Raw genomic sequence first — 18,446 nt, 5'->3', positions numbered from 1 at the left:
CGTCCAAAAATCTACATGTCTGACCTATAGACCAAATTCTAACCACTTCCAGATGACCTCGAAGGTTCAAATTTGGCATCCAGAAAGGTAGTTATGTAAATACAAAGGAACAAATAAAAAATCAGCAAATTTTAACATTTCACAGGTGAGAGATAGATTTTAGTGTTCTAAATGTCGATTTTTGAACGTCAATACCTAAATAACCGTTTGAGGTATATTTATGAAATTTAAAGCTCATGTATATCTTGCAAGTCTCAATACATGAGCCAAATTTGAAGAGTTAATGCACAGTAGTTTTTGAATGATGAGGAGTCAAAAGTGGCTCCAATTGGTTCGTCTAAATATACGCACGGTGCAGTCCCCTCCCTGGAACTAGGCTTAACATGCTCCCGCATGTCTATAGTGTTTGCTCAATGTTGATTTAGTCGATTTTCTCCTGATAGGAACATGTAAGACAAAAATTAAATTTCCAATTTTACAGACCTTCTAGAGCAAATGCCGCAAAAACTATACAAGATATAGAAAAACTTGACGGTCTCGCCTGTAGCAAATTGAATAAGCTTTTTTTGGTTCATAGTAGTCATGTCACTAGGACGCATAGTTTCCGAGGATTAAGCGAAAAACCGAAAAGTGGTACCTTTAAACCCCCCTCTCCCTGCCGGCTCAAGGGCTAAGGGCGGGGACTTTTGCTATGTTCACCACCTAACTAGGCTAAATAAAGTCCCGAGGTCAGAAATTGTGTTCCATGGATTTCTCTCTACACCGTCGTTAAGGCATTCATTGACTGGACTAATACATATTTACAGCTAAAATATTTACGCGCCTCTGTAAAAACGCGATATTCATTTTAAAATATTTAAAACTGGCTGAGAGGAAATCTACAATTTTCAGTTTTTGATATTGGATTGGCATTATAATTATATTACGGTAATTAATTATAACATGAAACCAAAACTCAATCGCTCTATCTGCGAATTTTGTGATAAATCTGCATTAATTTTGGAGATTTATTTGGTAAATATTTTAGGTTATGTAGAACAAAATGGTGGAAATGAAATACGGCTATGTGAACTGTTATAACTCCAATTTAATGCGGTGAGCGTATATTAGGTTCACATGTGTTCTGTTAGAATGCTGTTATCTATATGAAGTTCCACATTTGTACCACTACAGCGCTAATTTCTATAAATTTATTCTAATGTGAACTTATGTACAGCTTTAAGATGTACCTAGTTCAGGTCAATTGTGTATCTTTAATTCTTTCAAATACTGAAATTTTAGAGATCCGCAATAAAAATTATTAATGTCCGTTAAATCGCCTAGCCCAGGTACTAATAGTCAAGTATGAATACCTAAAGCATCAGACGGTAGTGTTCCCGGTTTAAATTCGTTTATTATGCTTGACAATTTATTCAAAGCGGAATGAGGAATACGATTTTCAATAGCCCATGTTCTTATTTTTTTTTGCGAAAGGTTAAATAATTGTCCAAATCAAAATGGTATTCACTATCACAAGAACTGCAATCATCACACTCTGATATCTGGTATATTTTGAAGGGAAATTTCAGGCATAATATTTTCCTCTGCATCATGTACAGAACCACCATGAACAACTAAAAACAGGCTTGGGGAAATGTGTAATAGAATATCACATTCACATTCGTGTTCAGCTTAAAGCAAATAAGAGTAGTACTTGTGGACAAATAAACTGCTATTGATGTTAATGGACAACACATATAGTCCTTTTAACAGCCTACAGTGTACATGCGAACCATTGAAACACTTTTGTACAGATAGTAAAAAAGGTTATTTTAATTATCACAAACAAGTCCTACTACAGCTACTAGCTGTATAACAGTCTAAAACAAGTAAACATAACAGCCTTTGGCTTTATAAATGACCACGTGTGTTCTATTAAAATGCTAGCTCTATAACATCGTACAAGTAGGCCGTTAAACAGCGGTTGCCGTATCTCTACCCTCCTATAATGCTCTTAGTCAGATGGCTGACTAAAGGATAGTTGTTAGAGTATTATAACACCAACAATCGTATAAAAGTATAACTCTACACTAGTCTACACTCCTATAAGTCCCTTAGACAGGTATAGGTGTAATTAATTGCAATAATACAGCTTATACATCACGAGTGAACTGTACTAATGCTTTAAGTACACATTGGAACTAAATGTGAACTCTTAAATGGAGTAAAATGTTACTTGGGGGAGATATAGTAACCGCACTGCAGCTTAGAAATTTAGTGTGCTAAATATTAGTGGTGTCTTTAGTAACAGGAACATAAAAATAACGTAGAATAAAAGTTAAATGGATTTCAATCTTTTATTGGCATAGAAAAAAGAAGAAAATTGTTTAATCAAAACATATTAAAAATAACGCGTTACACTGAAAAGACACAATACTCAGCAGTCGGCATGTAACATTATAAGTTAAGTATTGCATTTACTTTACTTACAAAATAACTCTCATTCTTGTGCAGTTGGGTAACTAGTCCACCATCGTAGTTATTTCAAACTTTTGTTAAATAAAACACTTGGTCCTGGATCGTTTACTTTAAGAATCGTCTCCTACACTACGCGTAATCATTAGTGTCATTTAATTCACAACTAACGAAATTTGTTGACATGAACTAATAAAATCAGTACCATCTTGGCCCTGTGCCTACTTTCTCTCGGGTGGGCGTAGAGTGGATACTTTGTAAACGCCACGAAGTAAAAAGATAAAGGTGAAAAACATTTACTTGAGTTTCCATTATGGTAATTAAGCGTCGCCCTCGGTCATTGTCATTGCATCGCTACTTAAGACCACTTTGTATTTAGGAGAATGTAATTCATAGATCAAGCAAGAGGATAGATAGAGATAGAACACACTTTATTGTACACCATACAAGACAAGAAAAGTAAGAAAAAGATATGTGAGGCAAGAGCAAGAGGATGCGAGGCAATTCGAAAACTTTTCTACTACGTTCATTATGTTTTGTTATTTCGCTAATATATTTTTACTAGCGGCCGCCCGCGACTTCGTACGCGTGGATTCTGTTTTCCCCCTTAGGGGTGGAGTTTCGTAAAATCCTTTCTTAGCGGATGCCTACGTCATAACATCTACCTGCATGCCAAAGGACATTGTCAGAAACCGCCTAAAAAACCGCCCAAAAACATTAACCCATCATAATTATTTTCTATTTTTTTTAATACATTAAGCACCCTTTCATTCTAATGGACACTTAAGCATTGAAAAATTAAATAAATAAGTCTTTTAACGTTTATTCTATAATACTATTACAACTTCCGGACGTTTTGGTGCGTGGCATGGTCTAAAACCTATCAAGTTCCATAATTTTTGCCGATAAAATCTGTACGAGGCATTACCGTACTTTATTGCTGGGAGTCCATGTATAGTGATGTTCCTGCGGCCATCATAGACAATAAAATATCGATTTTGAAAATAAAATAAATCGATTAAACTGCTTTGAAGACTAGATTTGCGTTAAAAGCTAAAAAGATATTGACAGTTTGACACTATTACAAGAAGATATCTAAAGTGTCCAACTGGTCGAAGGTCGTAAATAAAATAAAAATAATTAGGACCATAAACTGATATTCATGGTATCATAACTGTAAAAGTGTCAGAATCCGATGTTGAATCCAATGCCAGTTGAAGTGTGAGAAACATATATATATTTTTTTTATGTGACAGGAGGCAAATGAGCAGACGGATCACCTGATATCAACCTAGTATAATTGCCAGTCTCTCATAATCTATGCCAATGAGGGTTTTCGCGATTGAAAAATCCGCCAGATGGCAATACGTAGACGTGAGGTCCAAATGCTGCATGATTGGTTATTTTTGACATGACATTGACAGATATCCACCAATCATGCAGCATTTGGACCTCGCGTCTACGTATTGCCATCTCGCGGATTTTTCAATCGCGAAAACCCTCATTCATAGCACATGTATAATAATAGACCAAATGAACTTTTATAGATTGTGAAAGAGAAGATAAAGATTTTATTATTTTATTAAAATCTTGCCACGAGGTAGTTTTTCAGTAGAAACCAGGATTGGATAATCGCTACAGGCAAGTATCAGAACATTTTATAAATATTTTTAATCGATTATATCCATGTGAATCGTTTTAATAAATTGTCATTTTACTTTTTCAATTAAAACTTTTTCAATCCCTAGTCTTGTCAAACTGTCATAATGTCAACAAATTATAAATGTCACGTCAGTTGACTCAATTTCAGTCTTCTGTGCGTTTATTGTATTTTTATTTCAATGAAATAGTGCTAAAGGGTTAGTACTAAAACTGAAAGCCTTTTTTCAGAAAGAAAACCAATGTGGTGCCCTTATTATTCATGCTGTTTGAAAGTTACAAGTCAGTGATACAGAGTTGCCGACATTATAACTCCGTAGTGATACCATACCAAAGAAGAAGTTTTCCTAAACACTTGTGTTGTTTTTATATGTGATCGAATAAAAAGGATTAATTCTACTGCTCAAATGGAATAACTTATCCCAAGAGACCGAATATAAAAAAAACCTCTCCATAGAAATTATCACCATCACGAGGATGTGAATTTTTTTGAGAATTTGATATTGGTCCTGTAAGAAAAGTAGTTGTATTTCAGTAGTAGAATCAACCCTTCTTGTTTCATCAGCAAGAGTAACTATAAAAACGCCCTGTAGGTAGGTATTATTAAGCTGAAGAGATTGTTTAGTGTCAAAGACTGTCACACAGTGTAACTTAAATTGGCATATTATGATAATGAACATAAAAACTTAAATAAATATTTATGTTAATATTTTTTCTATTTATTTATTTTCCCAAAGCTTCACAGTGACAGCTGAAACAGCAATACTGTTAACAAAACAGTAAAACTAAACTTGGAACAAACTGTTACAAATATGAGGGGTTTAATATTTTACAAATTAAAATAAAACCGCATGTTGCTTTACTTTCTCGTATAGGTAATAAATGTAATTAATGGCTAGATTATTAATGTTACTTTGTTACCCTCAATAGTGAGGAAATCTTATAAAATGGTAACCCTGATTTTTATTGTCATTCAAGTGCTCTTTCTTCGCATAGGCTTCTGTGATTTGGCCAAGGGCCACACACATTGCGATAACATTATGCGACATTGATTTGACAGCAGAGGAGTGAAGTCTTGCGACTATGCAAAATGATACCCTGTAATCGTAGCGCATACAGACATAGACGGGGCGGGGCACATAGCTCGTAGAGCTGATGGCCGCTGGGGCAGGAAAGTTCTTGAGTGGCGACCACGAGCCGAAAGACGTAGCGTGGGCAGGCCTCCCACTAGGTGGACCGACGATCTGGTGAAGGTCGCGGGAGGTGCCTGTATGCGAGCGGTGCAGGATCGGTCTTCGTGGAAATCCTTGGGGGAGGCCTTTGTCCAGCAGTGGACGTCTTTTCGGCTGAAACGAACGAACGAACGATACGTATTACCACTATTTACCAGACATTACTATTTATTGCATACTCGCCGGATTACACGTAGGAGCACGCGCGTAACAGCTTCGGCCTTGCATTATTATAAGATCTTGTTCCGCCCTTTTACGAACTTCCTCCGTGAGGATATCCCCGCCGAATTCTATGATGAACCTATCAAAAGTCATATTCTGCAATGTCAACCCACCACAAGGTGGACCGACGACCTGATAAAGGTAGCGGGAAGGCGCTGGATGCAGGCCGCTACCAACCGTGCGATGTGGAAGTCATTGGGGGAGGCCTATGTTCAGTAGTGGACGTCCTGTGGCTGAAATGATGATGATGATGAAGAAATGAATGAAAATGACAAATCTTCGAACGTGTATAATACCGTGCCAAAGTAATCATATAATTTTGGCACCTTAATAACTATTGCCGTTTTTGTTGTAAAGATCATGCAGCGCTACTTGCGGATATTATTGGAAAGAAAACTATGTGGGCTCTAGATCTGAAGCCGCTTTAACGAACACGAAGTGCTCATACAATGCGGCGTATTTTCTTCCAGTCTTTAGTCAGGACTTTAGTCGAATTAAAACCCCGGTTGAACGTGATATAGCCGCACTAGAATACGATGCTTTTTTGCATAATCGCAAGACTACGTTCCGGTGTCGACCGAATGTTATCATGATGTATGTGGCCCAGGGGTTACCGTAGCCGCTAAGGTTTGAAACTTCTTGCTTAAAATATTGTAGTCTTTGGCATAGACTACGATGGTAGTCATGGAGATAGGAGTTTGTTATCTCGTGTCAGATGTAAATGGTGAAAAGAAAACTCATGATTCGTGGTATTTTTATGTAATATGTAGGTATTTTATAAAAGTGGAACCCCGAGTGATCTCCAAAACCCATTCTATTATTATATACGATTCGGCTTCGATATCTATAATACAATAGGAGTTTATTTCATGTGTCAGATGACAAGGGTGGAAACAACCTACGATTCATGTTGTTTATTTACGTGCAATATGTGGGCATATTGTAAAAGTGGAATGCCGAGTTGTATTTCTAAAACTTGTTCTATTATTTTATACTATTTGGCTGCGACTCGGCGTGACGACAATACAAAACATTTTTCGCGAATCGGTGTTCATACATTCACACAATACATTAGACGCCATGTTGTCATAAACGACATATTATAAAATCGGTGTGATTTAATATTCTTAATCATTAATTTTATGGCAAGTGTCCATCAGGAATCGTTGTTCTTACACACAGAATCGTATTATTTCGCTTTCGGGTAGTAATATGTCAAAATTGTTGGTTCTTTAGGCGAACAATGTATGGAGAACGAACATTGTCCTTTCAGCCCGATCCGTCCCGTGGTTTGGGCTGTGCGTTGATAGAGCACTATGTCAGTCAGTCAGTCAGTCAGTCAGTCAGTCAGTCACCTTTGAGTTATAATATATATATTTAGATTCATGTTAAATAGGTATCTGATCTATTTTTGCTATTTATTAGATTTTCTCAACTTTGCTTTTGAGTAAATACATTTTGTATACGAGTACAAATAAAAAACTTTTGTGGTAAGCTGAAATCTCAAGTTTCTTATTTTTGGTGTCTGTTTTATTATTATTTTTACGCAGAAAAAGTAACTTAGTTTGAACTCAGTTGTTACAACCCACACGACAGAAAACCAAATAACTAAAAGTTGAGTTTATTAGCTCTGAAAAATTTATATTGTGTGATTCTTAGAATCCAATTTTACTATCGGCGTTATAAAGTCATAGACAATGTAATTTTCTTTCAATATTTGAAATTGAAAACTATAGTATCGTTGCAAACTTTATTAAGCAAATCAAAAAGTAAAAATCCAAGACTTGTAGAAGATTTATTAAGCATATCGAGCTGGGTTCGTTCACCTGTTCTTGCTGGAAACGCCATGATAGGTTTGCTTTGGGAAAATTAGTTTTTGAACATTCGCTGTTTGATCAGGAGGTATTACAATTGAATGTGATAACTCGTAGATGAAATTCCGAGGGAAATGTAATATGTTTGATTGAATAAAGTTACTGGAAGCAATCATTGGAGTACGGTTTCGCCTAGACGTAGACATTTAAATCTTAAGTTCTTTTAGTACTTTGGAGTTATTAGAGGATATTATTAGAGTAGTTGGAGTGCTTCTTATAATAGATTTGTCAGGACAACTAATCTTTAAGAGAGACTTTAAGTCGAAAAACCAAAATAACCTCCTGGTTGGCTGGATAGTTTTATTCTCTTTATCTGTAGGTCCCCCCCCCATCCAGAATCTTAATGACGACAAAATTAGCTTTACAAGAACTTAGAATTAGAAAATTCATGAATAAAAAGTAAAAAAAAATAAATCATAAGATTCTTAATTGCCCGTAGCAATGATGCTTAAAAAATGAATACTGAAAACATTATCTGTCCTGTTCCGTGTCATGGAATGATCGATGACTCTGCCCTTGCGTCTTTGGCTTCTTTGTCTCCATAATAACTCGTTATGAGCGAGGTGTCGCCGCACTTGATTGATCATCAAGAAGTATAATATAGAACTGAATTACGCCCATACGGAGTTACACGATTTTATCAAATAATTGCACATCGATTTTTCAAATGACGTTCTCGCTGCGTCCTTTTTTTTAATTTTTTTTTTATTGTGGAATTACATGGGTTTCTTTTTCTATTTTGGCGGGAAAGTGAAACGTCATGTTTACAGATTTCTTTTGTTTTCTAATTTAATACCGATTATTTAACGAATATTACGAAAAATGTTACATTGCTCGTTATCATACGTGATTTCTGAATTATTATTACATTAGAAAATAATTATATTGTCTCATCTTTTCCTTAAATAAGGCTCTTTGAAAAAGTATGGCAACTAAATAAGTAATATTAAACAAGCCTGCTAATTTAATTGTAACTTTAATTTCATACAATTACATTTCTTTTTAGCTTTTAACTACATTACTTCTCTAAACTTTTTTACCTAATTATGTGAATTAGATTAAAGGTCACATCTTCAGAATAAGTACGACCAGACTGGATTTATTTCGTAATTTTCTGGAACGTAAGTTAGAAAGTTCATAGTCCCGGTTTAATTAAAGGTGTACAACTTAGGACAGATGTCGGGCTGCGTCATTCTTCACTGGCCTTTGCCCTGTGGGGTGTGGTGCGAGGTTTGTTGTTTGAAATATTCTTCACACAAGCTAGAAAACTTCAGCTTCACCGGTTGAGTTTTTAGTGGCCGTCAAGCTGTAGACTCTGGCTACACAGGAGTTGCAGCGGTGGGAACGAGAGGCGGGAATAGTCCAATAAGCTAGAAAATTTAGATAAATTTACGAAAATAGTAAAATGTTTATTTTGTAGAGCGCTCTCTAGGTAAGGTAAACGGTAATGTGCAAGGCAATGGTTTAAAAACTCTTACGGCTTAACTACTTAGTTAGGCTACATACTAAATAATAATATAATATGTATATCTTAGTTTACTTACTTCCAAGCGTACTTGTATAAATAAAAAAACGGTAAACCCCACGGCACGGCCCGAAAAGCGATGTCTGCCCCACAACAGTGACGCAATTTCGAAATAAGTAACAACTGTCAAGTTTTTCCCAAATATTTTTAACCCGATCATGTGAATATTAAATTAACAAAAGACAATCAAAACCCATTTGAAATCGGAACAACAATAACAATCGCTACTCCTTTTGAATCGGCCCACACCATCGTGGATATTATTATTCTTTTATTCAAAACGTTTCCGGGAGGCTACTTTGTTTCGCGATTAATTAAAATTAGAAAGAGTCCGCTTCACGTGTTTTTCCGTTTTTACAATGGAAGTGGAAATAATGGTGGGATGCAATTCCATTTTAGGGGAAACTAATTCGCAGTAAGTCGCTTTGTGACAATGAAGGATGTCAGTCAAGTCGACCAAAAAGTCGGCGGTGGATTTAAGAGGATTTACTTTGTAACGCTTTTTATGGGACGCTACAATGGGATCGTTATTTTATCATGTAGTAAGTAATCAACTTTTATTTAAATTACCCTTTCACAAGCTCTTCGACTGTGTCTGTGGTAATTTAAATACTTACCTACTATTTTCCAAAATTTAACAAACCATTCGTTTAAGTATATTTCGAATATTAAAGAAAGGCATTAAATCCTAAGTTTTGAATGATTAAGTATTATTTGTACAAAAATAATAATTTATATCAACCTTCACATTTCAATGATAAATGCTTGACTTTGTGTAGACTTCAGCACGGTAAGTACTTCAGTATTGATTCAACACCATTACAAAATTATTAAAGAACGTGAAAAACAACATTTGAATATCGAATAACTACAAAAAACTATTATTTTGAACCCAGAGCACAGATTAAGCTAGCGTTTTAAAAACAAAAGCGCATGGCCGTAATCGATTGTTGCCGGCCAGTACGAACACTGGTCACGTGAAACGGAACGGAATAAGAATAAAAATCTCGCAGTGCGACAGGGTGGCAGGTGGCCGCAAAAACAAGGCAGCCGCGTGAAAAGGAGCGTAACATTGTCTCCTGCGTAGTGACATTGACAGAGGTCCGCTCAGCCAATAACGTTAAAAAAGGAGTTTTTGCTCAGGGCCCCTCAAGTGTGAAGCGTGTGGAACGTGCACGATCCCGTTTTGGCATTTGGGAATGCATACCTGGATGCCAAAATAATTAAATGATCTAAGGGACTCCTATTACAATCCAATATGATTTACTGAGTCAACGGGCTAAAACAAACAAGAAATAACTGAGTCACATATCGCTATCACATACCTACTTACGCCCGTATTCACAAACATTACCATGAGGTCTCACAGTGCGCGTGGACGCACAGGGTGACACGTGTACCAATCACAGAGCTCTATTCAACGCTGTGCGTTCGATTTGCTGCTTCACTTAAGCAAGCATCGTTTACTAACCAACAGTCTATAAAGTAATTTAAATGAATTATGGTAGAAAATTTTTATGGGCAGCCCATCATTTCTGAAGTAACAGATACAAAAATTCATATTTATATTTTTGCTACTTAAGAAATAGATTTACCTAGAGGATAAAACATTTTTCGATCAAGTTTTTGATCGCGGGGCGCACGATAAAGACGGATTGCTTACCCATAGATTTTATACGGCAAAGATAAACTATTATTGCGTCACTTTTTTTTCTAGATGATTAAATGGGATCCCTTCCATGGAACAAACCCTACTATGGAATAAAGATCTTTGGCATAATTTTGTTTCGCATAAAATATTTTCCCATAATTAACCGACATAATTTGGATATTCACGACGACCTCATAAAAGGTAGCGGGAAGGCGCTGGATGCAGGCCGCCACCAACCGGCTATTGTGGAAATCATTGGGGAAGGCCTATGTTCAACAGCTATAGGACGTCCTTCTATAGCTGAAATGATGATGATGATGATGGATATTATAGTTTCAAAATAGGTTGGTAGGAAGTAATGCGTAATTACATTATGCCAAGACAAGGTGGACCGACGACATCGTAAAGGTAGCAGGGAAGCGCTGGACGCAGGCCACTACCAATCGATCAACATGGAAAGCATTGGGGGAGGCCTATGTTCAGCAGTGGACGTCCTATGGCTGAAATGATGATGATGATGATGATTATGCCAAGATATAATTTGGCTAAAAATTGTATGTTATCTAATTCGGATCATTATCCGTTTGATAATGAACCAAATTAGATGGCTGTCTAGTTTAGTTAGACATGGTAGGGGTCAGAATCTAGTTTTAAAATAGCAATTTGTATCAGCTAACGATAGTTCCAATCAATTACGTTAACTAATAAACCCGGCGATATCTCACAAGTCGAGGTGCCTTAAACTGTCAAAGTAACAAATCCAGCAGTGATCAATAACTGATGATAGATGGGAACAACTAAATGGGGGCTTATCGTCCGGTTTCACTGAACCGCTTGTTAGAAACTAGACAATGAGTGACATTTACGAATTAAGAATAATTTGAAGCCCTATACAGCCTTATTAAATATTCATAACTCGTACCAGCCCTGACAGCCTGAAGCTCTGAAAAATATTGCCAACAAAATTTGAACTTTATACACTTATCATAAGGTGATTTTTTATGCACACAATGCACTTTATAGGGTTAACTAGTATTGTGGCTACCGCGACACAAGCCAGTCTGCTTGTGACCACGGCTGCAGAATAGCAGCCGAAACGTCAAGCCGTGAGTACATAATGTAACTCATTAATAAACGTTGCGTTAAGACCCGTGTCACGGTGGATCGAAATGGCTTTAAAGTGGACATAGGGATTTTTTGCGGAAAATCGAATTTTAAAAATTGCCAATCGATAGTCCTTTGCTCACTCATCACGACATGTCATATCACATTTTTCTCTAAACCTGATACTTTAGCTTAAAAAAAATAATTTGTGTTTTTTTTGTATGAAACGAGACATAAAGTACTAATTTTCTCCGAAGACCTGCCAGATCGTGACTTGAAACAACCTAGGTCGGTATAACTGCATTATTTTCTAATATTCTAAGCTATTTCCAGCTGCTCCAAACTGCAACTTGGCCTGTTAAACGATTCCGAAAAAAAATTAAAATTGACTCTTCTTGTAATTGTATTTTAGTTCTTTTTTTTAGAAAAAGCGTCGATTACGGTCCTAGAAAGTGATTTTATCGTTAGGTGACATTGTTATCTATTCTCAGAATCTGTTAAACCCTTTCTTTCCTATCAGCACATGACTTTAAAACAACAATGAAGTTACACATACCTCGTAATTAACGTGTTTTGCGAATAAGCAGATAATGGTCAGGGGTGGGGGTAAAAAACAGATAAGGATTGATTATTTTTTTTAAATTTAGTTTGGGCTGTGTAACGTCACCAATAAAATTCAACTTTAAATGCCTTTTTAACATGTAATTACAATGGAAGCTATTGTGAATAATATAGATTTGTTAGTAGTCTTAAGAAATACGTTTGAACCTTTGATAGACAGTGAGGAACTTTATAATCACCTTTTTCAGAAAATGGTACATTTGACAGAAGAAAACAATGTTAAGTTAAAAAAGTTTTGCCGGAATTTTTGTACTAATCTTAAAGGACGATGGACAAACTGTCATCTATCTCTTCCCCAATTTTTAAGAAGAAACAGTGATTGACTTGAACCTTCAATTAACTGGGTCTGGCAACTAGTTTTTGATGAAGACAAAATTGAGGAAAATGTTGATTCAATTACTGAACCTAGTGAAAAAACAACGTCAAATATAGATGCAATTAAAGAAAACGTGCCCCCTTCTACACTACATACTTCGACTACTTCCTTTATCCCGAGGAAACCGTTACATAAATTAACTCCGAAACAGAAAAAAACACGTGTGGCGCGTATAAGTAAGTCTTATTCTCCTGAAGAAATAAACGCAGCTACTATACATAGGGCAGGTGACCCGGTTTTGGCCATTTTAAGAATTTTTTAGACTTTGAGGCTATATCATTTTACAGTTTTTGTTATCACGGACTTATTTCTTGTAAAAAGTGATTAAATATATTTAGATCTAGCCTAAGGATACATTTTTTTTCATAATGATTCAATGGAAAAATAATCCTGTAGAAAAGAAAAAGAAATGGGAATTTGTGCCATTTTTGGCCAGCTTTACCCCATTTCTGGCCACAGTCATGTGCCAGTTCTGGCCATCACACAGATATGGATTAGAGTAGATACAGCAAGTTGATCGTCAAAGCGTGCCATTCCGATATGTCCAAATGGACATACATGGTCGAGTGACGTTCATGTAATCCGATTACAACAATCGGTTACGATGATTTTACGAGGACAGTAGTACGAACACGGTAGAAAGAAGAAATTATTTACGGATTGAGAATTGTAATTAACAGCACAAGTAACAAATAATTAATTAGAATAAAGTAGCAGTAGAAGAAGTATAAAGTAGCATTGTTTTTAATACATATCCTGCGATGTACTCTTAAGAGTTAAAACCATGGTCCCTGTATGTGGTGCACTCATACCGATCCCAAGGAACCGTACTTACTCATAACAATAAGACACACACTGATACATGTATTCATGCACTTGACAAATTTGTCTTGAAACGCTGGTAGGGTAAAAAAAATAACGAGATTTGACGATTTGTAAGAATTAATTTATTTTAAAAAGGTAAATAAAGATGTGTTTTGGTTTTGTATTTAACAAATTATCAGTTTTATTGGAATTACTAAATTTTGAATCGAGTCATACGATATCAATCGATGACTTTGCAAATGCAGTACGATGATACGATTACTTTTACGTTGCGGCAATCACTAAAATTCACTAAAATGACACTAATGACGTTTAAAAAGTGGCACGCTCGGCTTCATACAATTTTTGACACATGCTGCATCTATCCATATCTGTGGGCCATCAAAATTCATAAAAAAAAAAACAAAAACCATACGACGGATTTTAACGAAACTTGGTACAATTATTTTTCATACTCCTGGGCAGGTTATAGTATACCTAGGAATTCCCACGGGAACGGGAATTAGTGGGAAAATCCTTTTGTATGAAAAATCTAAACTGCTTAAGTTAGACGCTTCAAATTTGGTATGTAGGTACCTTAGTAAACATAAAGCTTAGTTACAAGGAATTCCCGAAATTCCCACGGGAACGGGAATTCGCGGGAAAATCCTTTTGTATGAAAAATCTAAACCGCTTAAGTTAGACGCTTGAAATTTTGCATGCAGGTACCTTAGTAAACTTAAAGCTTAGTTACAACAGGATATTGCAAAATTCCCACGGGAACGGGAGTTAGCGGGAAAAAACATTTGTACGAAAAAATCTAAACCGCGTAAGATAGATGAAGGGGGTAAAACGGGATCCACGCGTACGAAGTCGTGGGCGGCCGCTAGTATGAAATATAATATCTCAGCTTGAATTGAAATTACAATTAAGGAGATCAACATTAACCTATCTATATTATAAGTTTATGCGGTTAGTACTGGAACAATTTTCTTTTCACAACACATATTTTTTTAGTATTTGGTTTCGATGGAGGCTTTATAATCGTAACTCTGAAAATGAATCGATTACTTATATAATATATCAAAATAGCTAAGTAATTAAATTGAAAAATAACGATAAAAACTAAATAGCCAAAAGTGGGGTTCTTCGTGCACCACTTTTGGCCAGTCATGTGGCCAAAGATGGGAAAATTCATTCATTCTGGCTCCATTAGTGGCCACCTCTCATAAACCCACTTAATAAACAAATAGCGATAAAATATCATTAGTACCACTTAGACAGTGTATTCTTTATTAAGGATTAACATAAACATTTAAAAAAATAAGAAGCATTTAGAAAATAATGATTGTTTACTCACCCGCTCGCCTAAGCCTTTTTGCTAAGACTTACAACAATTAACGCTTCTCAAAAAGTAATGACTTGTTGGATTGAAGTGAAGCTTGACACATCAAAGCTGTTAACGCTATCAGTGTTGCTAATATTAGATATTTTTATTCCCGTAAACCATAGAGTAATATATTAGTCTTTGCCTTAGTTATAACGATTTGAAGTTCTAAATGGCCACAAAGGGGTCGGTGGCCACAACCGGGTCACTTGCCCTACATTAAAAAGATCTGAGGGCCTAGTGTGAGTTTACATCAAAGGCGCTCACTAGTGAGCGCGTCAAAAAATTACATTAAAAGTATGACGGATTGTACAGCGCCCCTAGCGGAAAACGTTCAAAAACTAAAATTTTCATACATTGTGAGCGCGTCAGACCCAGTTAATTGGAGATTCAAGCCAATCACTGTTTCTTCTTAAAAATTGGGGAAGAGATAGATGACAGTTTGCCCATCGTCCATTAAGATTAGTACAAAAATTCCGCAAAACTTTTTTAATTTAACACTGTTTTCTTCTGTCAAATGTACCATTTTCTGCAAAAGGTGATTATAAAGTTCCTCACTGTCCATCAAATGTTTTAACGTATTTCTTAAGACTACGAACAAATCTATTACTATTCTGTCTAATGGCTTCAATGGTGCGAATTTACAGCACACTGGTTTTGCCAATGTCGAGTGTTTAAAGAGACACGGTGGACAGTGGAATTTGAAAGTTGCCCGGTGATAATTTAATTAATTCTTCAATGAGCTTTTTACCACCTAAAACAATTATTATAATTTTATTTTATAATTATGTTGATATATATTTAAAAAAATATTTTATGACAGAACAAATCTATATTATTCACAATAGCTTCCATTGTAATTACATGTTAAAAAGGCATTTAAAGTTGAATTTTATTGGTGACGTTACACAGCCCAAACTAAATTTAAAAAAATAATCAATCCTTATCTGTTTTTTACCCCCACCCCTGACCATTATCTGCTTATTCGCAAAACACGTTATTTACGAGGTATGAGTAACTTCATTGTTGTTTTAAAGTCATGTGCTGATAGGAAAGAAAGGGTTTAACATATTCTGAGAATAGATAACAATGTCACCTAACGATAAAATCACTTTCTAGTACCGTAATCGACGCTTTTTTTTTAAAAAAAAAGAACTAAAATACAATTACAAGAAGAGTCAATTTTAATTTTTTTCGGAATCGTTTAACAGGCTAAGTTGCGGTTTGGAGCAGCTGGAAATAGCTTAGAATATTAATAAATAATGCAGTTATACCGACCTAGGTTGTTTCAAGTCACGATCTAGCAGGTCTTCGGAGAAAATTAGCACTTTATGTCTCGTTTCATACAAAAAAAACACAAATTATTTTTTTTCTGCTAAAGTATCAGGTTTAGAGAAAAATGTGATATGACATGTCGTGATGAGTGAGCAAAGGACTATCGATTGGCAATTTTTAAAATTCGATTTTCCGGAAAAAATCCCTATGTCCACTTTATAGCCATTTCGATCCACCGTGCGTGTCTTACTATTTTAGTTCAGCACAGCTTAGTGCAGCAGCCAGTTTTTATTTTACTCAAAAAAATTGCCTTCTTCTTGTTTTATTCCAAAGACCTTGATTGATTTTTTTAAAATTGATGATAGAAGTTCAAATGTATTGGAGAATTCGCAATTTTGTTTAGGTGCAAAGTAAAAAAACTTTCAGTTCCCTCATTCTTATTTTATAATCACTCACTAAAGCTCTTACAACGTCAAAAAATTTATGAGGCTTGTACAAAAACATGAAATTACTTTTGAAATTTCGTGTTTACTGCAGATAAAAAACTAATATTCAGATCAAAGGGAAAAGCCTGCAAAGAGTCGCCGGCAAAGCTTGAGATTTTAAGGGAATAATCGGGAGTCTCTTTACTCGGAGAAAGAAGTAATAGCATACATTACTAAAGTACCTCAATGTTCTATTTGTGCAACGGTAGACACGTGTTGATTGATATATGGGCGGAAAGCTAGTTTTAAAATATATAATGATATTATTATATATTTTAAAACTAGCTTTCCGCCCGCGTTGAATTTTGTCTGTCACAGAAAAACTTTATAGCGCGCGTCCCTGTTTCAAAAACCGGGATAAAATCTATCCTATGTCCTTTCCCGGGACTCAAACTATCTCTTTGCCAAATTTCATCAAAATTCGTTCAGTGGTTTAGATGTGAAAGCGAGACAGACAGACAGACCGACAGACAGACAAGAGTTACTTTCGCATTTATAATATTAGTACCTATAGAGTATCGATAATGAAAATTGCTAAGTGCAAAGTTACGTGCAAAGGTGGCAAAAACAGCGCAGTGTCGGCATTACACTGCTTATGGTAGGTATTTCGATCCCCGTCGATTGCTAGACTGTTGTGGTGAAACCACTCCCAACACAAGTTAAGCTGGATGAGTCACTGTGAAGTTAGTAATTTCTGCACTTCAAATCAAAAGAAAGAAGATAGAAATGCTAGGAAGTATAAAACATACAACAGCCCTGTCTTATATGTATGTGGGCAGGGCCTCCGATGTGGACCGACGATCTGGTGAAGGTCGCGGGAGGTGCCTGGACGCGAGCGGAGCAGGACTGGTCTTTGTGGAAATCTTCGGGGGAGGCCTTTGTCCTGGAGGACAAAGGCCTCCCCCGAAGACTGCTGGAGCAGTGGACGTCTTTCGGCTGAAACGAACGAACGAATGAGATACTCCCTTGAGTTTGCTCTGTCCAGAAAGTTGGGGCCAAAACCGCTTCTTCTGACATCAAAATTCAAACTAAATACCGCGATTACGCTCGGAATGTTAACGTTTACCACCGCCTGAAGCCTGTAGCTCGTTGCACCTTCATTTCCCTGGCACCAGTTCAAGTCGGCAGCTAACAATGTTTCGCAGAAATGAGCGGTTTGCTTTGGCATCCGAACTAAATTATTTTAATCCAAGTCTAAGTGTCTGCTGTGGAATTATGGACTGAAAGGTTAATTTTTAAGCCACATTTTGGATGAAAATATCGAGGGAAAAGACTATAATTTTGGTCTAATTCTTTAACATACGAGTATTCTGTCATGTTTGGTAACAACTCAATTTAAATGCTTTATAATTTATTATCATGTCATGTTCGACGTTTTTAGCGAGCGCAGGGTGAAGTACCATTTTGTTTCTGCATAATAGGTACATATACTTTTGGAAAGGGGTTGATTGTCGATTGCTAATGATAAATGCAGCTGTCGACGGGGATCGAACTAGTTCAACAAGCTACGAAATGGGACGATTTTTACCATGTCATTAATACTTTATTAATATCGTAAATAAACTTCATACACCTAGTGTATTCTTAGGAATACTTAGGAATAATTAGCGACTTACCTTTTACATACAATGAGGTAGGTTTGGAGAATTCTGTGCCGATTGAGTTTTCGGCCACACACTCGAACTTGCCCTGGTCTTCTTCTTCGCTCTTCACTATTTGCAGTGTACCTGTAAATAAAGAATATAGTTAATACTTATAATCATTATCAACTTCGTCA

General features: G+C 36.1%; 1 protein-coding gene across 2 annotated transcripts in view; it reads right to left on the bottom strand.

Moving 5' to 3' along the window:
- LOC135077441 (tyrosine-protein phosphatase Lar) overlaps positions 1 to 18,446 on the bottom strand; it is a 538,711-nt gene that overhangs the window by 30,554 nt on the left and 489,711 nt on the right. For both annotated transcript variants that reach the window (XM_063971980.1, XM_063971981.1), the window contains exon 7: positions 18,286 to 18,396. In XM_063971980.1, the coding sequence (XP_063828050.1) occupies positions 18,286 to 18,396 (111 nt within the window). The remainder of the gene's footprint in view (positions 1 to 18,285; positions 18,397 to 18,446) is intronic.

The sequence above is a fragment of the Ostrinia nubilalis genome, chromosome 13, assembly GCF_963855985.1.
Source record: "Ostrinia nubilalis chromosome 13, ilOstNubi1.1, whole genome shotgun sequence".
NCBI classification, from domain to species: Eukaryota; Metazoa; Arthropoda; class Insecta; order Lepidoptera; family Crambidae; genus Ostrinia; species Ostrinia nubilalis.
This window is presented reverse-complemented; position numbering and strand designations above follow the sequence as displayed.